This window comes from Amia ocellicauda, chromosome 1 (assembly GCF_036373705.1).
Source record: "Amia ocellicauda isolate fAmiCal2 chromosome 1, fAmiCal2.hap1, whole genome shotgun sequence".
NCBI classification, from domain to species: domain Eukaryota; kingdom Metazoa; phylum Chordata; class Actinopteri; order Amiiformes; family Amiidae; genus Amia; species Amia ocellicauda.
The window spans coordinates 15334530-15359338 of NC_089850.1; the positions used below are offsets into that span (position 1 = coordinate 15334530).

At 38.6% G+C, this 24809-nt stretch overlaps 1 protein-coding gene across 2 annotated transcripts in view; it reads right to left on the reverse strand.

Annotated features, from left to right (window-relative positions):
* The window catches only part of epha7 (eph receptor A7), a 66419-nt gene extending 43998 nt beyond the window's left edge, over positions 1 to 22421 (reverse strand). For both annotated transcript variants that reach the window (XM_066692470.1, XM_066692399.1), the window contains exons 1-4: positions 22210 to 22421; positions 20341 to 20405; positions 17891 to 18560; positions 929 to 1084 (exon numbers count right to left, since the gene is read on the reverse strand). In XM_066692470.1, coding sequence (XP_066548567.1) covers positions 929 to 1084; positions 17891 to 18560; positions 20341 to 20405; positions 22210 to 22303 — 985 coding nt within the window. In that variant the 5' untranslated portion in view covers positions 22304 to 22421. The remainder of the gene's footprint in view (positions 1 to 928; positions 1085 to 17890; positions 18561 to 20340; positions 20406 to 22209) is intronic.
* Positions 22422 to 24809: the final 2388 nt, after the last annotated feature.

Here is a 24809-nt window from a genome sequence, read left to right on the forward strand (position 1 = left end):
TCATATAATGACATTCTGGAAGTTGAATTCAAATCCAAGAAGCAATGCTCAGCAGAGGAATATGGGATACTGTGTAAACAACAGATTTGCATAAGAACACACATAAGCCAGTTATCAATTAAAAAATATTAGGTCTTCAAACTATAAATCAATTTGTTGGCATTAAATGTTAATAAAGGTGTGTGTGTTTGTATTCAAAAGGGTTTGCATGTTAACTACATATTTCATCCAATAAAAAAAAATAGGAGAAAAACAAATACCACCGCCAATCAAATGTATGCACGCGAATCAACAGATATTTAAACAGAAAGCCTTTCATTCAAGCACCAGATTACACTACAAACAGGATTGTGTAACTGTAAATAATCCTGTCAGAAAGGACTCACAATTTTGTAATCCTTTGTTAATGGAGTTCGGCTTCATCCCTGAATACTGTTCGTTAAGTCAAGCTAATTCGTGGCTGGGCTGTTCCTACTTGTGAGGCCTATATTAAGTCCTCAGAGAAAATGTTTAATAAAAACCAAGCCACAGTACTTTTAACAGATCCTGTTTGAAAGATGTTGGAGGAGTTCCCTACCTTAATCCCCTTACCCCGTTAAGTCATCAAAGGTTGTCACACAATCGCAACATTATCCAAGACAAATGGCGGCACTGGAAGCTGCCGGACTTGCAGCTATAGTTGCAGAAATGCTGAAGTGCCTCTTTGACCACATAAGAAAAACAAGTGCCTGTGCATCACTTTTATAAATCTAGAGGACAGCATTATATTAAATTGCCTTTGTAGGAATGGCACGGGGAAAGTGCTTCAGTTCGGATAACCTGCTTTCCATTGTATTTAACATTCTGTGGCTTGTGAGGAGCAGACTGTAGTCTCTGCGGTTTTTAATATCGGGGGCCCGGCTTTTGTTTACCTAGCAACGACACTTACTTGTGCATGCCACAGATGGCGGGTCTGAAACGGCTCTGTAATATCCATCCTCGCAGTCGCATCGGGACGAGCCTTCTTTGTCAGTGTAGCTGTGTGCAGGGCAGCGGGAACACTGGAGGTCCTGGGAGGATGATTTATAGAATCCACGGCCACAGGCTGCAACAGAAAGAAACATATTTACACTTGAATTAACATCAAAAACCCCAACTGTGCAGAATCAAAAAGGAAATTAGTCTTGTGTTCGTATCCACAGTGGACAGCTGGCGTTCCAATAGACCAATCCCCGAAGTCCACTCCTTACCTTTTCTTGCATACAAATCATAATAATTTGCATGTTAATAATGTTAATAATAATGATTATTTTTTGTTTGTTAGTTTTGATTTCTAGACCCATGTTTAATTCAAAGTTGTTTTGTATTCTATAACAAAATAATATGATTGTTTTGTTGTGGATCTAAAAGCTCTGGCCAGAATAGGTACATTAATGAAAGCCTTGCATAGCTGGCTCTGTCAAAACTAATCATTACAAATAAAAAGGGGGTATCAGGCTGCAAAAACAAGATTAACGAGAAGTCAAGGAGATTCTGACCCTAGCTCACCTTCTAAGCTATCTGTCAATGTGAAGCTACCTGTCAACCAGAGATCAAAGGAAATTCATTAATTCTTCCCAGTATCCTTTATAGATATAGTACACACACACACACACACAATATATATATATATATATATATATATATATATATATATACATATCCCCCGCTATGCACTGATTTGTTATAGCACGGATTTATTAATTCATTTTTAAATTACATTTTCTCTCTCTTTTTGTTTTAGAACAAAATGAACCTAAACGAGTCTGCCATTGTCAACACTTTATTCAAGGGGTAGGGGGGTTATATTTTATATATATATATATATATACAGTGAGGGAAAAAAGTATTTGATCCCCTGCTGATTTTGTACGTTTGCCCACTGACAAAGAAATGATCAGTCTATAATTTTAATGGTAGGTGTATTTTAACAGTGAGAGACAGAATAACAGCAAAAAAATCCAGAAAACCACATTTCAAAAAAGTTATAAATTGATTTGCATGTTAATGAGGGAAATAAGTATTTGACCCCTTCGACTTAGTACTTGGTGCCAAAACCCTTGTTGGCAATCACAGAGGTCAGACGTTTCTTGTAGTTGGCCACCAGCTTTGCACACATCTCAGGAGGGATTTTGTCCCACTCCTCTTTGCAGATCCTCTCCAAGTCATTAAGGTTTCGAGGCTGACGTTTGGCAACTCGAACCTTCAGCTCCCTCCACAGATTTTCTATGGGATTAAGGTCTGGAGACTGGCTAGGCCACTCCAGGACCTTAATGTGCTTCTTCTTGAGCCACTCCTTTGTTGCCTTGGCTGTGTGTTTTGGGTCATTGTCATGCTGGAATACCCATCCACGACCCATTTTCAATGCCCTGGCTGAGGGAAGGAGGTTCTCACCCAAGATTTGACGGTACATGGCCCCATCCATCGTCCCTTTGATGCGGTGCAGTTGTCCTGTCCCCTTAGCAGAAAAACACCCCCAAAGCATAATGTTTCCAACTCCATGTTTGACGGTGGGGATGGTGTTCTTGGGGTCATTCCTCCTCCTCCAAACACGGCGAGTTGAGTTGATGCCAAAGAGCTCGATTTTGGTCTCATCTGACCACAACACTTTCACCCAGTCCTCCTCTGAATCATTCAGATGTTCATTGGCAAACTTCAGACGGGCCTGTACATGTGTTTTCTTGAGCAGGGGGACCTTGCGGGCGCTGCAGGATTTCAGTCCTTCACGGCGTAGTGTGTTACCAATTGTTTTCTTGGTGACTATGGTCCCAGCTGCCTTGAGATCATTAACAAGATCCTCCCGTGTAGTTCTGGGCTGATTCCTCACCGTTCTCATGATCATTGAAACTCCACGAGGTGAGATCTTGCATGGAGCCCCAGACCGAGGGAGACAGACAGTTATTTTGTGTTTCTTCCATTTGCGAATAATCGCACCAACTGTTGTCACCTTCTCACCAAGCTGCTTGGCGATGGTCTTGTAACCCATTCCAGCCTTGTGTAGGTCTACAATCTTGTCCCTGACATCCTTGGACAGCTCTTTGGTCTTGGCCATGGTGGAGAGTTTGGAATCTGATTGATTGATTGCTTCTGTGGACAGGTGTCTTTTATACAGGTAACGAGCTGAGATTAGGAGAACTCCCTTTAAGAGAGTGCTCCTAATCTCAGCTCGTTACCTGTATAAAAGACACCTGGGAGCCAGAAATCTTGCGGATTGATAGGGGATCAAATACTTATTTCCCTCATTAACATGCAAATCAATGTATAACTTTTTTGAAATGCGTTTTTCTGTTTTTTTTTGTTGTTATTCTGTCTCTCACTGTTAAAATACACCTACCATTACAATTATAGACTAATCATTTCTTTGTCAGTGGGCAAACGTACAAAATCAGCAGGGGATCAAATACTTTTTTCCCTCACTGTATATATATATATATAAAATATAACCCCCCTTCCCCTTGAATAAAGTGTTGACAATGGCAGACTCGTTTAGGTTCATTTTGTTCTAAAACAAAAAGAGAGAGAAAATGTATGATGGGACCAAAACGTGCCAGAAGAGAAAGTCTGAGGGAGAATCTAAAATGAGGTGAAAGAGCATCAATCTAGCCCCATTAATTCAACGTATTTATGACTCCGTTTAGCATGAATTGTTAAGGAATCTATCTCTTGTGCAAAGCGTGGTATACTTTGGCGACCAAACAATCACTTCAGGAAATCTTTTTAAATATATATTTTTTTAAATGTATATATGCAATAATCATTAGCACAGAACAGTCCATACTTCTGACATTGAGACTTAAAACATCACAGTTATTGGAATGCACTTTTAAGACAAATATGTTTCAGAAGATCTTTTTTTATTTTTTTTAATGTGGCAGTGGTACATTGCATGTCTTGAGGAAAGCATACTTTAGTGCATACGTAAAACACCACTGTGTAAACCTCAATCCAGAAATGCAGCTTCCACAGTAACTCCGCTGAACTGTAGTCCATCCATGAGGCTTTATATAATAGTTTCAGTTTGAACACTTTTCCACTTGCCCAGGACACATTTGGACAGATAAACATTTCCAAAATAGGACCCTGCCTGTGGGAGCAGTGCTTTCTAAATATTTTTAACAACATACTATAAAACAAATGCTCTGCCTGAAATTCAATTAGTAATTGTTTACGTGCATTCTGGGAAGAAAAAACAGGACCTGTGTGATTTTAAAAGTTTCAGTAAGTTTATAAGAACTACTTATCAAAGACTGGCGATGGCTTGAATCTGAAAAGCTATGTTCCCTTCTTTTTTGCAAAATATGTGAAAGCCAGTCCCGGGAAGGATTTTCTTAAAGGGTTGGACCAGTGTGCATTATAGAGAGCATAAAAGTCCATGAAAAAAAATCTAAATAAAATAATGTTCAGTACTCCAAAGCAAAGAAAGCAGTCTGTTGCAGAGGAACAGCAGAGGAATGTGTGATATAATAAAACAAATGCTCACACAAAACTTAAAATGATGATCCTGACATGGAATGCTTTGTCTATAAATTCACTTCACTTCTACTGAGCAGGGTGTTTTACATTAAAATAAACTGTTTGACATCAGGGTCAATCTGAAATTAATCCAACCCGGTGGATACACAAAACCTGGTGTTCATTCGTTTTTTAGTTTTGTTCCTACTAGACAGTATGTTGCACTTATTTGACATTGTACAAGAAAGGAATTCATTAAAAATATAATGTTCTATATTATATATAATATGGAGGACTGCATTCCATTATACAAAGTTGTTATTGCTGGTATAAATTAAAACTATGTTGGATCCATCTGTGTATAAAGAAATATAATACAGCAATTGTCTCGATACCCAACTGTGGCAAATCAGGTATTTGTAAAACATGTTAATTAAATGCTTCAGTCAATATTGCTCACATTTTCTGCTGCCAATGTGCATTTGTTTTGACTTTTGTCATTGTAAATATTTATACCTTACAGAAATGCACTATGCTTGCAAATACAGCTCTTGACTGTTCTGGTCTGTGGGATGCAATGTGTACCTCTTAAGAGGCGGAGATTGAATTGCCACAAGAAATGGCATGTATATATTCTGCATCCTGATCTTATTTGGCTTTGTTTAGAACGGACCTCGAGTTGGAAACTAGAGAGTCGATCATATCAGGCTCTTGAGGAGAGAAGAGTAATACAAAATAAAATACCCAATACCCAATGCACTGCTTCAGACGCTTATTTTTAAAGTGCATTCCTTCTATGTATCTAGACAGACCAGCCCTGTGATTCAAAAGATAAACACGATTGCCAGCTGAGAGACCAGCTACATCGCAGTGAAACCTGAGTCTGCAGACAGCCCTGCAATGGAGGGGAGATTCACGAGAACAGACAGTTTTGGAAGAGACGGCATATTTGGCCAATGGGACTCTGGTAGGAGCCAGCAGGAACTCTCCAAGGCACTGGATATTCCACTGTTGACAGTTTAGAGAGATTCTGTCAAGGAATGCCAAGAGGCAATCATTCATGTGCAACCTGGATGCCCAAAGCCAAAAAGAAGAAAGATTTCCTGCAGTTCAGTATAGAAACTCAACCACGCCAAATGGTCACACAAATATGGCGGAACATGCACAGGTGTCCAGCATAAATGTTAGACATGATCTGGGTCGCATGAAATACAATCCTACAGCAGCCAGACGCAAGCCATTCCTCACTCAAAAGTGAAATTAGCTGCTGAATCCTCCTGTCTCTTGGAAGGATATAAATTCTAAAATTCTCAGTAGTCAAGTTTGAGTGTGATACAGTCTAGTCTGTCTAGGTGTGAGGTAGGATTTGGACAACACAAGAGTCATAGCTAGTGTCTCTGCGGGAACTGTAATGTGTGCATCAAGATTCTCCCAGAGGGACAAGGATCCCATTAAGCATGCATGCAGTACTCTTGACAGAAGTGTCATGGCAAGCTTACTTCCACGACTTCCTGTCACATCTGCAACAGTAGAAGTCAGCTGTAGTAACACTGACTAGGTTTGCAGAGATCTTCAACAACATGAGCTCACAGCTCATACAACAAAGTGCCAAAAAGAATTAACCCTTCTTTTGGAGTTTTCCTGCACCGTGTATACTTCCAGAATTATTGGGAGTTCTCTCAGTTCTCCATCCACTTATTTCAATATACTCTCCAGCAATGTCATTTCAATGCTGCATGAAGGTCACATTCTTTGGGGAAGGTGGTCACGATCCACCATGCCGACCCCTCAGGTTGGTGAGTATACATGACTCCATTGTATTTGTGTATTGACATCAAAAACATCACCCGCATGTGAATTAGTTTAATAAAAGTCCGCAATTAACATGATCACAGTCAGAAACCACAAAGAATGTCAAAGAGAAGCAAAATGATGCAAGACTGAACACAGCCCTGCTTTTTCATTCCCATACCAGCAGGCATGCCTAGTTTATTTTACTTGTTTTGTAATCAAGCTTTGTATATCAATAGCGTCTGAAAAACATCAGTATTTCCTGAAGTGTTTATGTAATCTCAAGAAGCTAACAAGGCTGCAAATGACTTCAAATCAAACATTTCCAAGCTTTGGGTAACCATTATAAGCCCAAACTCATTCGGCTGCCGCTCCAGCTTTAGTGTGAGTGACATGTTTAAACATGGCGATCCTCCGGATACATTCCAATGCGCGCAGAAGCTTCTCTGTTGGCTAGCGATGATGCCGTACTGGACTCCTTTAGCCAAACACACTTTCATTTACGGAGTACAATATGTTTTGTAATGGATTCTTTCCTGCTTTTTTCTTGTCACTTCACCCATCACTGCTCTTAAAATATTAGGCAATTACACTTATGTTGCACATCTTGTAGACATCAGTACTGTATTCCCACTGACACAAATACATTACTGGTATAACACTATACCTAGAACACACCCTCGATAACTGTAAATGCACTAGTGTTGTAAAACTCAGGAGACCATTCAGACCTAAAAGCTCTTAATATTTTGTTGACAAGAAAAGCAGGAACCATTAAAGTACAGATCCTGAAAAAGAGCCAACTAAAACATTAGAGAGAAGTTGTTGGGGTTTTCTTTCCTTTATTGTTTTTAACAGCAGCTGAAATGTCTCCGTTTTGAAGTTTAAAATGCAGTCTTACATTCTGCCAGGAAAAGGAGAAAGCTTGCATTTGAGGTTTACCTTACGGTTGATAAGCCACTTTATCTAAAAAGCCAAAACAACAGTCTGTACTGGTTTGTTTACGACACTGATGAGAGGGAGAGTTATGGATCTCAGGTTTGGAATAACCCTCGGTTGTAATTCTTTGCAAATGTCTCAGTCGTAGAATTGGCCTTCGGGTGAAACAAAGGACTGCTATCTCAGTGAAGGAGGGGAACGAAAACTCTATTGGTTCTAGATACTAGTATTCTGTCCAGCTATTTAACATTCCTGAATTGTATCCAAGTGTTTAAAATGTTGGGTGATTAAATAACAATCTGAAAAAAGGCCAAAAAAAAGAGAGAGATGGATGAGTTTCAGAAGCCAAGTTGACAATTTGTGACAGACAGAGCGGCACAACAGCTGAAAAGGCACACAAAGAAGACTTTCGGAGCCAGTCATTTCTGAATTGTGAAGTGCATGCAGTCAAGGTTCATTCGCCCCCTAGCCAAAATCTGATTAAGTGTTAAATCTGCCTGATTGTCACTATGAATATGGAAGAGAAAAAAAGTGAACTGCAGCAAAGCACAAGGAGACATGCAAAGTAACTTAGAGATAGCACCCCATTAGAGTGATAAAGGAGGTACAAGGAAAGAACAGATGACAGAAGAGCAGGCAGCATCAGCTCTGATGAATACCAGGTGGAATGGGTCAAACATGATAAAAGAAACAGTTTATTTTCTTATTTCAAACATTCGCCACCCGACCGATAGGGAAGCGTTTTTGTAAATATTACCTTTAAACACAGTACAACAATGCGATGCTTTCTCCCTGCTGTTAAAAAATGTGTTTATGTGTTTACAGTGGCTGAAGAAACATGGCAGACACTAAGCAAATAAAGATGAACAATGAATTTTCTCAAATAATAATAAAGTCAGACACACACATTCCCTAGGAGCCAAAGATATCAGAACGCATACTCACACTTTAAAAACTACACATACATAGTGTTGTTTATAAAGGGTTTAAATGAGTTCTTAATTGCATTGTAATTAAAAAATATAGCTAACGTATTTGACCTCCCTTAAAAAATTGATGACATTGGGTATAAATTCAATGCAATCTATATGAAGAAACAATAGCCTCTATATATTTTTCATGTAAACTGCATTATGCAAAATCAATGCAACTCTTGATATCTTAAAATGTCTTACTTTAGACTCTTAGACTATGTATACTGAGCTTTTACTGCACCCCGTTCAAATCTGAATGCTTCCTCCTGATGGTTTCTTTAAACAGAAGTGCATGGGATTCGAGGGCACTCAACAGTCCACTCTCATTTATCCAGGCGATCTGTCTTAATTTGCTGGCCTATTTTTGTCTGGCTACTTTGAATCACTATGTGGAACCGCGAGCAAGCTGCTTAACCTCCTAGTGTTTCATCCTGCATCCGACTCATGAAACTAATGTCCTTTTGTAGATTGTGCTGCACTGGCCGTTGCTGCTGTACAGCTCACCTCGGCTCTCTGTAATTTGGTCTGAAGAAACGTGACTCTAAATGACAAATTGAACAGTTTCCTCTCATTTTTTTATCAGAAAAAAAACGTGAATATATGCAATATTATATCTCTTGCCTCACATGTTCCCCGTTTCTTTTCAAAGAAATAAACAAAAGTGGGACACACTGAACAACAGGTGTTATGAAACAAATTCCAACATACCAAAAACCCATCCTTTACATGCAAACTCTGTGGTCTCTGCACTGTGTTAAGCACATATTAAAAACACGCGTCAGGCCCAACATCTGGGTTTTACTACCACATATTTTAATAGTCCACCTTAAAAGGAAAAAGACGCCCATCCAGGTCCTGGAAACATTGGATGAATTCACAAAGGAAAGCAAAGTGCTGAAATCCCACTGGAAACCACAGCAAGGGGTGGGGTAGTGTTTCACACAGGCTGCCTCTTCCAAAGAAGGCGATTTCAAACTCCTACACCTACGTCTGGGCTGGAATGAAACCCAAGCTGGCAAGGCATTAAAACCTCCGAAAAGTGGATTAAAAGCATTAGAGACACCAGATTAAAAGGTAAAAAAATTATCATAAATTGGGTTATCCATGCAGAGCCCAGGACTTTACTTATAGGGGCGCTGGCCACCCTTGAGGAGTTTGGAACATACAGACAACTGTTGTATTCATCAGTCTTACCTGGGCTAAGACAGAGATAAGTAGCTTTCTATGAGGAACACGGAAAAGCTTAGCATCTTCTTACCTGGCAAGAGAATCCACTGTGCATGCCCTCATGGTAATCCCTTTCAATGTATGTGTTCGTGGAAAGACTGTCTTTAATCACAGTCCAATGCAAATATTTATTTTTCTCAACATCGATCTTAATGTTGTTAGATTTAGTTTCTAATTGACACTGCCAAGCATTATTCAGCTTGATTTATTAAGCCACAAATAAATAAAAACTTGTAAAACTATGTAGGCGTTTTGTTTTTGCTTGCTTTTCTCAACCCTCTATGTTTATTGTCTAGTAGAGTTTTGTACTATTGTAATTTTAAATGGTTTATGATTGTTATCTGTAATGCATTAGCAGAAGAAAGCATGTAATTGTCCCTCAGTATTTAGGGATATTGTATAATGAATGAGTAGCCTATTTGCTGATTACTTAATTACTTTTTAGATCAGTTTCATTGGAGTTGCTTGATTTAGACTATATTTATCGGAAATCTGGCGTGTGTACACAAGTGCAGAGTGTGTGAGTAATGGATACAGATACATATGATTGTTCTCATGTGCTACAATGATGGCACCGCAAGAAAACATGAAAAGGGGTTTTTGGATATCCAGGGCTAATAACTATTCATCATCCGGAGGCTTCAAGAGATGCAGCACACATCCTGCCTGCGCAAACGAGGGGAAATTACATCAATTATAAATACGATATATAAATAAGAAATGGATTTTCATAGCCAACACAACATTGGGCCACCATAGCTGCAATTAATTTCAGCCTTAAATACACTTACATTGTTCTGAATTGTTTTAACAATATTCTCCCAGTTCTTGACCAGAAGCAGCTGTTCACCTGTAGCTTCCATTTCTGTTCTCCATTTTAAGGGCGTATGTATATTTCAGGAGAAATGGACACATCTTGGCACCACTCACTGTTTTTCTTTATGTTCAAATCTATTTAAAAATACTTACATTCAGAGCATTATAGTTGTTTACATTTTATACGTAAGGCTATGCGGGGGCCTAAATTAAATTCCCGTACAATGAAGCGAGGTCATGACTTTTAAATGTAAACGCAGCCAATTTTACATGATGTTAAATGTACAATATATGCCCATATTGTGTTTGTTTTCTTATCCTGTATTATATTAGTACTGACATCATATGTATCCTGCTATTCCTAAACACAGTCCTGCTCACACTGAAAAGATCCATGCCTACATTTTCTTCATTTGGTTAATTTAAGACAGAGCAGGAAAAATGCAAAGAAAGACTTTTGAAAGACTTTTAATGAAAGGCATAAGTGAGAAAAAAGGACCAAAAATATATCAATAATTTCAAAGAAAATGGCAGAAAGGGCCTGGAGGTTGGCTGGAGCTTTTGCCCCCTACGACGGAGATTAATCAGCTGCAAAAAGCTTCCCAAAATGAATCTTATCTAAACATTCCCTGCACGCTCCTCCATCCCGGCCCTGTGACAGGAACAGCTGGACAGGACAACAATGTCAAACCAGTCGCTGGCTCTGCCTCATTTGCCCCTGCCCCCAGATAGAAAAGAAAAGGACAACAGCATCCGCTCAGACACCCACAACTCACAGCTAGAGGCGTCACAGTGCGCCTGATGCATCTTCCACGAACAAAAGTGCTGTTAAAATCTCAAGCAGAGAGAGGGAAAGATCTGATGAGGACACCGTGGGCACTTAACTCCTACCAAGCGCTCCAGTAAAAAGAGACAAGCCTTTTGAATGCAAGTAAAACACAAAACAGATTTTATAAAGTGTTGATTGATAGCATCACACTTCTCTATGGCAACATTATTATTATTATGATTATTGTTGTTATATATTAATGTTTTTTTGTTTACTAAAAACATCACATTAGCTTTTTAAAATACAATAATAGTTGTACCAGTAAAATCAAGTGGTGAAAAAAGTTCCATCCTGTACTACAGCGATGAAAAGCATTCATTTTATATATTCATGTTCAGTCTACTTCCACATATGCAAACTGTTTTAACTTAAACCTAATATTTACAACCATTTTGTTACCATGGAGTAAATGAAATAATGCACATTTTGTATAAATACACCAACCAATGAATAAATAAATAATTAAAAAGTATGAAATATAAATTATACAGTGGTTTCAATTAAAGAAAAAATACATTAAAAATGAAAAAAACATATATATATATATTAAGGTGAACTAATCTATTTCTTTGTGCAATATTAATTCAGAAAAATAATATAAATAAATTAAATAGATAATTAAAATGGGCTTTGATGACTACAAATGTGTGCACAATAAAAATAAAATAACCCACTTCATTGCCATGGGTACACAGCAATTGTTCCGTACAAAAACAATGGAAGCTGAGGATTTAATCTTTGGCTTTATCATGCGAATCACCAATGAATAATTATAAGTGTTTCTTATTTCACTTTTTCATTCCTTAATTTATAAATTAGGCAACTATTTTTTTGTCCTTCCTCTGCCAATATCTCACTGTCAGACAGGTTCAGTCAACTGTCAAGTTTTCACTTGTAGCCACTTCACATTAGACCACATTTCAGATAACAACACTGGGACTATCAGAAGAAAAAAATATAATATATTTATATCATAACACTACAGGACCTGCAACATTTACTATTCAATGTCAGATTTCATTATTTCCAAGGTGACACAGGGGGCTCTCATTGGCTATGCATAAGGTCAGTGAATATTAACTTCATTTACACTTGGCTGAAAATAGGCTGATGTTAACAATAGAGCACTGCCTCTTCTGCTTAGTAATGTGAACCGAGAGCTGACAGGACACTGCCATAGCGGAAGATGGATGATAGTACTAGTTGACCCTGGTCCCCCGAAGAGTCACTGCAGCAGCCTCCTCCTTTTCAACAACAAAGGACCTCTCGGAACAGCTCAGCAGCCTTCATCTTTATTTGTGCTAACAGGTCTAGACGTTTTCATCGATCCGGGTTCTATACCTCTTATACTCTTAAGCTTACTCTCTTTAGCTATCTAAACCTTGGCACAGATGTCTTTTTTGTAATTGCTTGCTACTGTCTGTTGGGAAGGATGCAATTGGACAGGCGAACATCGTGTCAGCGAAGACAATGTCTCGCCGTTTAGCTCAGTTTCCCTCTGGCATTTCAGGGAAAGTGATATGTGACTGGGCCGGAGCGTTAACGCTTTCACGCCCAGCGGGCCTCCCTCGGCCGCCCCTGCTGCCTCTCCTCTGAGTGACTTCTAAAGGGTGCGCGGTGCTTCAATCTTCTCTTCAGAAGAAAATCAATAACTTATTACATAACCCTCCTTTTTTCTTTACCACCAAGAAAAGACCTTTTAAAAGTGCTTAGAAGAGCCCTGTTGCATGACAATCCTCTGTCTGCTCGAAGTACACATTCCTGTCCTGTTTTAGAACAAATACAAATGCATTCCTTCATATTTATTTTCTTCTCCGGCACCTTCTATGTGAAATTTGTTGTTGTTTTTCTTTTTCCTATGTTTTTATTTGATTGCAATTGAAAAGATATTTGTATTATTCAAGATAGGTTTGTATCAAGAAATATAGTTTACAAAAAGTTCTAAAAGCATTAAATATGAATTTGATGTAAAACCGGACAGCTTCATTTAAAAAAAGGGTGAAATAAGATTGCAAATAAGTCATTTTGGAAATCTAATTCAGGTCACCTACTAAACACATTCCAAATGGCTTATATTATATGCGTTATATATACTTTTTCTGCACCTTATAAATTACGTGATTTAATTAGACAAACAAGTCTTTAAAAAACAATTTGTCACTTTTAATTGTGTCCCTATTGAAAACAGTGCTGCAAATGTCCTGTTTAGAGAGTAGATCTCAAAATAAATCAATGTATCCGTCTGTGTGTCGGCTGTCCTTTTGCGTTTGAATACACCTTTTAGAGAGCGATCCGCTGTCACGGCCCTTTACTGTATTCTGTGGCATGAAGGCTTACAGGAGGATCCAGCTTTTTAGTGTCGACTCACCGTGACAGTGGCGCAAACCTAATCCATCAACAGATTCTTTTAATTTCAAGTGATTAAACTGGGGAGCATCTCCTGAGAATGGGCATGGCTGTAATTTTACATAATTAAGCCCACTAACACTTGTAATGGATGACACAGCCATTCAGAACACAAATACACACCTTATCAATCAATGCGATGTCAAGATGTATGAAGACTCTCCCGAAGCCATTTGCAATGCAAAGCAAAGGCCTTGCTTCAGCCTGTTGGAGAGTCTGTTGGCTCTCTGCCGTAACACACCTTGGCTGTAGTGGTCTGCCCGAATCACAAGGCATCTCCCCAGGGTGCCAGCCATCAATCAATAACCCTGCCACGTCTATCCATGTTTGTGACAGTTCCAAAGAGATTGTGTCAGTGTTTGGCTAACACACCTTATCTATTGATTAATTCGGTTGTTAATATATGCCGAAGATGGGGAACACAACATGACAAATGTGTGACCCTTTGCACCAGATATCAGCTCTTTTTTCAAAACATATCACAAGGTATGTGTGAGTGTGTATATAAAGTTAATAATTTATTTGATAATCCTCCTCAATAATGACTAATGAGGTAAATATTTCATGCCTTTAATCAGGAAGAAACAACAGGAGATATGTCGGCCGAACAAAGAGGTCTATGTCTGAGAATCTCCTGCCTCTAACTCAGGAAAAGACTCAGTGGCACCTTTTTTAGCATGAATAAGAATGGAAAATTAATGCCAACCCTTTTTTGTTTTTGACAACCCCTTCTCCACAGTAAAAATGCCGATGTGTTCAGCATAACAAATATCTTTGTACGTTCTCTCTGAGCACAGATAGCATCAACTGTCCTGGGGGAGAAAAACACTGGCATTTAGTGCTGACGATTACCACGTAAAGAGCTAAACAGAGATACAAAAAAAAAGAAAGAAAATAAGTGAAAGACAAGCTGTCCCCCTCTCACGGCTGTGATGAATGACTTGATCACAACACGTTTTAAAGAAAGCTCATGCAAGCACAGAAGGGGTTTCTCAAATGACATGACTGGCAGCTCGTCTCATTTACTCCCCCGGTCCCTTCTACTTAATATTTTATACAAGCCTTTTTACACTTGTATTTATGATGTGTTTGAGCCAGAAAAAAAAAAACTAAAAAAAATCTGCTATACGGGACTTATTTTCAAAAAAGAACAGAAAGAGGGCTAGCGAATACCCCCTTGGACTGCACAACATCCAGCTTGGCCAACAACATGGCATTTTTCAGCTGTTTCACAGTGAAATCACTTTGCCAAATGCCACCTGAGAGTTTTCCCTCTAATGCACATACAGCTTTCTCTTTTACAGATACAAATGCAGGGGAAATGGCTGCATTGTGAATGACATCTTACAATATCTTGGCAGGAAACGCTGGTTGCATATCATTGATACGTATAAACACTTTTCCACTTACGCTGCAAACTATTGTACTACTCGTACTGATCAATTGAACCCTATTGATGAAACCACTACACTAAAACATAAATCAATGTATATGTAAATCGGAATCGATATATGTAAATAGACACTTTCTTCAAGTCTGAAATACAATTATCTAATGCACATCTTCTTGAAAATCTGACTTTTAAAGAGCTAGGACTGTTCCAAATAAGGTTATGATTTGATTGGATCTCTTTCAGATCGCGTCACCCGGTTTTTATTACTATTTAAGTAGAAGTACGTGTTTGCAGCTAAATTCCTGACCCAATCAAAACATCTAGGGTAAAAGCAGTTGCAAATTACAATCCCAATACATGATGGTATCTGTACCCATACTTGGAAGTCGGGTTTTAGATTTTTCTGACCAGAGAAGGCATTTCTAATTCATTTTGAAACCCACTGCACATAAAAAAGCAACATTTTCTGACCATTACAGTCCACCGATTTCTGAATTAGCGCCTCACCTTTCAATGACCTTGCCACTTTCACAATTAATTATCACAATTAGCATCGTACGTAATAGAATGATGTGGTCTATTTATGAAGTCCACATCACATGATAAATTGTCAAATGGCACCAAATATTTGTACACACAAGCTATAGTGAGGTACGCTCTTCTGTAATTGTTGCTCTGTAAACTTCTTAAGCGGCTTAGGCAGGCAATTGTGCATGCAGAAGGCTCCCTGGCAATATCCAGGGACTAAAGTAGTTTACTTTGCTTTTAATCCACAGTGATTTTCACTCACAAGTTAGGTGGCCTTTCAAAGGAATACTTTGTCCCAGCTGGGTGACCACCAAAAACCTTTAAGCAGTTTTAATGCTAATCGGTGACATACAGTCATGTAATTCAGAGGCTGAATTGTAAAATGCAAATCAACCACAATTGTAGAATTGCTTCCTATTTGGGTCCTTAACAAATATCCTGGAGCCTAAATACCGTCTTTTGGTGTGGCTATTTGTTTTTCTTCTCTGTCAGGGTCTTTAGGGACGGGCAAGGGGATAGTGAAGGAGATTTTTACATTATTCCACGATTGTGTATTTGGCCAGTGATTGCTTTGGAGGACAGCCAAAGAGGGAAGTGCTCTTACAGAAGAAAAAGGAGCTCAACTAGAGAGCAAGTTATCATTTAATCCCAGTGTCAACATAACTACAGTTATAAATTAGAGCCTGGTTATCAAACAATTAACATGGATTCCAATTAAATATCTGGGATTTGGATTTTTTTGCTTCTTTGCTTTATCCTCAATTATATTATTGTTCAACAGCAAAAACAAATTATGTTTTTATCTCAGTTTGCTAATGTGCCCTTATTTGTCATTTGCAAGTTCGACTGCATTAACTGGGCTGTGGAATTAGCAAGTCAAATGTTCTGCGGGACAGAAAAATTGCGTCAAGATGGTGATGTGAGAATTAATGTGCAGCGGTTGCTAAAAATATGCATATATTGATAAAGCAATCAAGAAAACTTGAATTCTGTCGCAATTCATTTCAGACACTGATTTCAGATACGTCTACTGTCAGAACAGATTTTTTTTTTCTAAGGTCTAAAAGTTGCAGCTTCACAAATAACATTTAGAAGTAAAATGTTTCATATGTTAAAGTAAATAACATATAAGGAAATAAATACCCAGAGAGTAGTGCAATGTTTCTATTCCCATGCTATGCTACATGTTCTCCTGTCACAAATCAGTTGAGTTCTGTCAATTTAAGGAGTTGGGTACAAATATAGATTTTTTTTCATTTTTTTTTTAAATAGTGTGAGAACACATTTTCAACAAATTATGCATATGATTGCATCTCTCTCTCTCTCTCTCTCTCTCTCTCTCTCTCTCTTATTTACTATAATATCCACCCACCATCATAAACTATACTAAGTAATATACAGAGTTATTAATTAAAATATATGTTGTTATATTACATTTAAATAATACCAATAGTACAATTCATTGGATACCATTTTTTTTAACACTTTAAAGCTGATATAATGTGTGGACAGAAATACTCATTCACGTTCACTTGTTTTTCTTGTTTTTGCCTGTTCTTTGGCTTTTATTACCGTGTGCAAAAGTGTTCGGTAATACTCTTCATTACAAAAAAAACAAAACCCCCGAGAAACTGAGCGCATTGAAAACGGCGGGCCGCCTGGCAGACACAGCTTCCTTCAGATCCACCCTTCATTTTTCAATAGCATTCGGGTCAGGTGATGGCGATGGTCACATCTGCACTTTGATCCTTTTTTCCTCTTTAGAAATTGTGTTCTTGACTTGGCTGTGTGCCTTCGATTGCTGTTGTTGTTGCTGATGAAATGTGAAACGGCCTCCAGTAAGCCTCCAACCCATGGGTATTTCATTCACTTTAATGTAATGGCACTGCATTTAAGTATCTTTCAATTGCACAGAGGGTATTAGTCCCTGAAGAATTCAAAGTAGCCCACGCCGCGATGGAACCTTCACCGTGTTTGACAATACCTAGAATTAACTTTTCAGCACTATATGAATCATTTTCCCTACTTTGCAAAACAATTCAGTGTTTGACTCATCGAACAGAGGGATGTTGTCAGCGACCGTATTTGGCTTGTCTGTGTACATTTTGGCCAACTGCAGAGGCTTAATTCTGAGTATTTTCCCCTGAGCCCGGTACCTAGGCCTACATCCACTGATGGCCTTCTTGATCAGTATTCTCTGTGGTATTGTATAAATCCTTGGCCATAAGTCCAGGGTTTTTACAGAGCTCTGGAAACATAGTCTTCTTGCTTTTACAGATATTTAACTTGGACTGCCGGATGCTTCTCAGTAATGGATCTTTCTATACGTCTGTGAGTAAAGTACATTTCTCACGAGCTGAATGTTTTTACATTACGTATAGGTAGGGTCTTGGTAGATTATATTTACTGCCACCATGCCTCGCTATTTATTATCAGTTGAAAGAAAGAAATGTTTCCATTAATGTCAAAACAGAACCCCTTTAAATAGATGTTACTCATAAAGAAAGCTCTACTTACGTTCACAAGCATCGCCCTTCTGGTGAAACCCAGCTTTGCAGATACATTTCCCAATTGGCACCAGCCATTCCCCTTCGGCGCTGCAGTGCATCTTGGGAGAGTTGTCTGCCTCTTCCTCCGCATCGCTCACACAGGTCCCTTGAACTTCAACCAGGGAGGAGAACTCTGACCCCGTCACGGTGTCAGGAAAGATGGCCAAATTTTCGATAATGGACCAGCACTTTTTATAGTAGACTTTAACAGAAACAAGGGCTATACAGGCCCCCACATCCTGAAAAGCTAAGTAGAACCCTCTTCTAGATAGAGGCCCGATCTCACGCACTTCAGTGTTCAGTTTCATCTTCCGCTCCCCAAGATCACCTTGGGTAAAGCTTTCATCTGCAGCAATAGTGTCTATTTTCACATACTGGCTCTCTCGTATATTCCTGCCAATGTCAGACTCGGTTTCTTGGTAATACAAGTTGAAAGTTTCCTTGCATGTCCCCAGCACACCTGGTAGACTATTGCAATCCCTCAGTGTGAATTTCAGTTCCACAAAAATCCTCTGGGCATTGCCCTTCTCAATCCAATTAGTCCGCAGCCAGTTATTCTGATTGGGTTCCATCACCTGGCACACTTGGTAAGTACGGATTGGTGTATAGTTCTCATCCAGTCCGCTGATTTCTTCCCACTGAAAGATAAGAAGAAGAGCTTGACATCTAACCATTCGTATGACACAAGGTTCACGCTTTCCATGTAGGCGGCACGCCAGAGTACACCAGAGTGATCATGGTGAAGACTTAATGAATGCTATTAATTTATGGGTTTAGTTAGTTTACCCTGTAGGGATAGTTCAGGTTTATTATAAAGGTAAAAAGCTAATGCAACTGCAACACATTTAACATTAACGTTGTCTGTTCAATTCTTCATATGGATTGAATTATGAGCGAGTGGCTACAAATAAATACAGATATCCGGAAAAATAATCATTGGAATACAAGAAGGGGAAACTCACAAAAAAACTAAAAACAAGAAACAAAAAAACACACTGCCCTATCTGTTTTTTTTTATTTTTTACTTAGATTTAGTTTTCCTACACTTCTCTATGGAAACTAGCTAGAGGTTTACTTCCCTTACCATTATTAAACCTCCAAGGTTATAGTAAAACTGACAAGGAAATAAGAAATGCCTTGAACACCCAAAATACAATAAAGGAAAAACAATGATGTAGTCTTATACGGGGGGTTGACCCCAAGTAGAGATCAGGGCTCTATACACCATTGGGAAGAATACCTTAAGCAAGGTACTTTACCCAGTTCTCCCCAGCCGACGCAACTGCATTAATGAGAACCAGCTGTATTTACTGGTGGGTTAACTGTGGTCTTATCCTGCAGCCGCTGCCCCTCCAACACTATACAAACTGAGATGTCCCAACACTGTAAGCAGCTTAAATTTGGTAAAAGTTTTAACACATTTAGGAACATCATTCTTTAATACATTTGTAGAGCAAAGTTAGACACTTGACCGCAAATGTATTGTCCTTATTTAGTTCAATTTTAAGGTGCGGTTTTGTTGTTGCTGTTTTTGTAGTAGCTTTATTTTTTTTTCAGTTGGATTTCTTTTGATTATTTTATTCATTTCAGTAATATGTGTTCCATGTGCGTACACTTCTCTAGACTCCAGAATATAAAAGCCAAAAACAAAAAGGTTTTCTTGTTCATTTGTACCCTTAAAGTCAAGTCATGGGAACAAATGTTCCAGCAAAGATCATAATACTGACGATAAATATATGAATAGCTAAACAAGTATCTGCCACCCAACAGAATGCCACCCAGCATGCACTGTTGGAATGCTTTGCTGTTGACTTCATTTACATAGACAAACACCCTGCAAATGGTCTTGTTTAGACCTCGAGTCAGAAGATCTGTAATTCTGTCAAAAGGACGGGTGATTCAATGCAAGCCTTGAGCTGAAACTGTTCACAGCAGAAGACTGATTCAAGCAAATGAGGAGTTCAATTGCCGTAGAGCGCATACTTTTTCTTTAGGTAATTCAGCACAGAAACTGTTCAGTCCCATTGGAGAGAAGCTTTCATTTTAAAAATAGCCACTTGAAAAGTTGTTGGTTGCTTTACTAATTAAGAACTTTTTTTTTCCTTTCTAAGTTCTAAGTACTATAAATTATGCATACAGAAAAAATTATTCATGTATCTGTTCTCAGATTAGTTTCATATGAATCGGCACTGTCAAATATAATATTTAATACGATTATTTCTTTTAAAAAAAAGTGTTAAAATACCAATTCATCATTCTGATGTGGTAATGTTTCAAATACATGAAAACCAATCAATTGAGTAGTATGTAACATTGTAGCTAAATGCACACACATACACATGCACATACACACACATATATCGTATATTCATCAGAAAATATTAGCTGCATATTTAGTTTAAGTAATTTAGTACTTACCCCACTAGGAGGAGAGGAAATCCACTCCAGCTCTGTCTGCTGTGCTTTCGAATCCAGCAGAATAACTGTGAAGTGTGAGGGGGGAAAGGGTATTTGTCAGATAAACGTATCGTACAGCACAGCATAATGGTAATGTATTTGTATACAGGTATGTACAATATATATTTATATCTCCAAGGAAACCAGATAGGGACACAGGTACTGATGAGCAAGACACAATAACAGGGCGACAGTGTTATTATTGCAATGTCTGGAACCATTGCTTTTCACCACAAAGCAAAGTTTGCAAGCAAAAGTGAATGTAAGTGAATGTTTTAAATGGAAATATAATAGCAAGTACATAACATAATGATTAAATTGTAAAAAATAAAAAAAAGTGAATGTCTATTAATTTATGGAAATGTATAGCCTAGGCGTCAGATTTCTTCTTCTTCTCAAAGTGGAAATACAATGGTGTATTAAAATGCTGTAATTAGACCACTATTCATGATGATAATTGTAATTAACATCATTATTATTATTATTATTATTATTATTATTATTATTATTATTAAGGCTACTTGAATATTATGCCTTTAGTGCTATTGTGATGTAATTTAACTATGTAACAGGCATAACACACTTGCACCCAAAAGATTTCAATCCCAGGAGGTTGCGCTTATGTAGCATTGCCGAATCTGTCCGTTGTATAATTGATTTAACATCTTGCTTGCTCTTGTTACAATCTTAACACCTCCTGATGCAGTTATACTTTATTATACAACTGCTCTTTGTAACCTCCTCAGTTGATTAAGAGAGAGAGAGAGAGTGGGAGAAAAAAAAACTTTGTTCTTCCTTCAGGAAATCTAGGTAATACCCTTCGCCTCCGAGCGAGAAGAGAAATGATCCATTTAAAAACACCTACAAATTGAAGACGGAACAGGCAGTAGATGGATAGATAGACAGAGACAGATTTATAGATGGATAGCGTATTACTGACTACCCTCCATTACCTTATCAACATTTATCAATTTAAACTCATAATAATGTCATGTAAAATGTGTTGTACCATATTTTGCATATTAAGTATACCGGATATCTGGATTTTTTTTTTTTTTAAGTCAGACCAAAACGTTTAAGCATTAGCACTCAATAATATATATATATATATATATATATATATATATATAATTTTAATCTGAAAGCAGCTTCTTTTTTATGAGAATATTGGCAAATATCCCTATTATGTCGCTTTTGTTCTTATGGAAGGAGAGTTATGCAATTGTTTATACAAATACAATTACAAAATGTGTTGCATATGTATGTACTTTAATGCTTGACAAAAGGTGCGTTGTCGATGTATTTATGTATGTGTCTGTGTGAGTATTATTTTACTTAAGTGTTTAGCCAGTTGATGCTTTGGTGGACGCAGCTGTTCTTCAAACAAGGGAAAAGTGTGTCAGATACAGCCAGGGTTGTATAAACTTTGAGACATGTCCAACAGTCTCCCATTCGGACCCTTGCTGCAGAATATCTGCTGTCAAGACTTAGCAGCACCCAAAAAAACACCACGGGCAATGCGCATTTGTGAGTATCCTGCTCTAACGCACCATTTATTTGACACCAATCTGTTTTTTGTTGGCTTTTTTTTTCAAAAGGAAAGATGAAAATCACATGAACACACATACCTGCATACATCAATGCAACACTACAGCCTTCCCACCACCCATCCCATCCACACACTATACGCCTCTTACCTTTTGCACCTCTTACCAATGTGTCCATAATGCAACTAACACCCCTGGCTTTGAATCACTTCCCAACACTGCCGCACTGCTCTGGATGGGGATGCCAAACAGCCTGAGAACCCGTAAACTTTGTCGCGCTTACCTTCTTTCGCATTCTGTGCTATTCCAGTGTTCAGGAGACAGGATAAAAGCACGCAAAATATAATCCACAGGGCGGGCATCGATGTGGAGACCATGGTGCGATCGCGAGTTGGCTAGTCGGTGTGTGGAGTCCAAACGCGCTCCCTCTCCACGGACAGCGCCAGAGCAGCTCTGAGTGAACGCAGCGTCTGCCCGTCTCTCACTCAAATAGCATCCACAGCTGCGGGGAGGAGACTGGGACGCAGGCGCTGCCAGTCAGCTGAAGTGACTGCGGGGAAATCCCAATAAAATCCGCCCCGGCCTCCAAAGTGCACAGAAGTGGACGAATGGATGCATTGCAGAGGCGGGCCTGGGCTTGTGGGACACAGGGAGTGAGCTGTGCACAGTGCAAGCTGTCCAAGTTGGTGAACGCAGGCAAGGAGGGGAGGCAGGGGTGGTCTGGGTGACATTGGCATAGCATTATTTGTTAGATTGATAATAATAGTAATAATAGTGGTGATTGTAGAACTGCTCATATACAAGTAATCTCAAAGGAATGACAAGTATTGTATTGAAGATGTTGTATTATAAATGGTTACATGGATTGTTGCTTTTTAATAAGGTTAAGATATGTTTATTGTGTGTGTGTGTGTGTGTGTGTGTGTGTATATATATATATATATATATATATATATACATATCTCTGTGTGTGTGTGTGTGTGTGTGTGTGTGTGTGTGTGTGTGTGTGTGTGTGTATTTATCACAAGAGAGCTAATATTCTGTGTAATGTAATCCATGGAAATAATGCATACATGACTTATTGAGTAAACAATTGAGTTTAGGAACAATTTTCATTATTTAGGAATCCTATTTTAATGGTTAATGGGTTTGTGTGTGTGTGAAAGTTACTTTGAACATAATAGTACATCAGACTAAATGATACATTTCGTGATGAATGTTAATATCACTCTTAGATTATGATATATGAATGTATATAATAATGTATGTCGAGTTTGTAAAATTTGCATGCTGTCATCAAACTGTTATTTTTCCTTGTAATTTTCTACAAATGTAAAAATGGCCAAACTTTTGTCAAATATCAGATTAAAAATTCAGATTCAGTTACACATAATTCACATACTGTATGTAAGTGGGAATGGCAGCCATACCCAACACTTTACTCTTTGCTTTTTGAGACTCTTTTATTTTATTAACTATGTGCATAATGATCTGCTAATGGATATTGTCCCCTTTGTACTTGATCAAACTACATCTTCTGCTAATTGTATTAATAGACAGTGGGGGTGTATAAAGGGTGACCCGGAATCACTAACGAGGTGGGGCAGGACTGGGTTATTATTTGATGGCTGTTGTATGAGCGGAGAGAGACTGGCGCTGGAAGCAGAACCTATCCTTGTATAAACCTGGGTTGGAAAAGAGACTGTGGAAGTGTTCCACATAAAGAGATTTGGCGAGCACATCTTGACCAGTCTTGAAATCCCAGATAGCCCGTTCGGACCTGTGGAACACCTGCTGTTGCCGAAGCTGAAGACTTTAATGACCTTCTCTCCCCCTGATATCGAGTCTACTACTCTGCTAGCAGTGTTGTTAACTCATGCTTTTTAAACTAGTAACAGTTAATGACTAATTGGGGAGGAGATTAACCTGTGTAATAATATATACCCTACACTATGAGCTTCGGTGAGAGGCTTTAGACTTTATATTTTCCTACCATGTTTATTTTCTTTTTAATATTTGAATTGACTGAGTGAAATTACTTGTTTTTACTTTGTTGGTTTGTCACTTGTTTTATCATAAGTCACTTTATTTATGCCAGGGAAGTGTGTATTCTAGGGTATCCCTGTCATACTTGAGTACCCCTTCCTACTGACTGAGATATACAGATGGTTGACAAATTAAAGGAAAAACATGAATAAATGAGTGGAGGAACAATACAAATACAGATGCCTCCAAGCAGGCCCAGCTTACCTCGATTTTGGATCAAAATGACAGTGCATAAACCCCTCATTACAAAGACAATTGCACATTTGAGAGTTCAGTGGTGCAAAAACCATAGGCACTGGTCTACAGAGATGTGGAAAAAAGTGATCTGGTCAGATGAGTCATCCTTCTCCATATTCTCGACAAGTGGGTGAGTGCATGTGTGGTGACACCTAGAGATCGGTACAGGCCTGACTGCTTGACCCCTACAGTGAGGGGGTCCGGAGGCTGGCATGGTTTGGGTCCACTTGTCCCCTTAGAGGGAAGGGTCACTGCAAATCATTACAAAGTTATTCTGAGTGATCACCTTTATCCCATGGTGACACATTTCTATCCTGATGGGAGTGGTCTCTACCAGGATGACAATGCCCCCATCCACAGGGCATGAGGGGGCACTGAATGGTGTGATGAGTATGAAAATGATGTGAATCATATGCTATGGCCTTCGCAGTCACCAGATCTCAACCCAATTGAACACCTATGTGAGATTTTGGACTGACGTGTTAGACAGAGCTTTCCACCACCATCATCAAAACACCAAATGAGGGAATATCTTTTGGAAGAATGGTGTTCATCCCTCCAGTAGAGTCCAGAGACTCGCAGAATCTGTGCCAAGAGCAT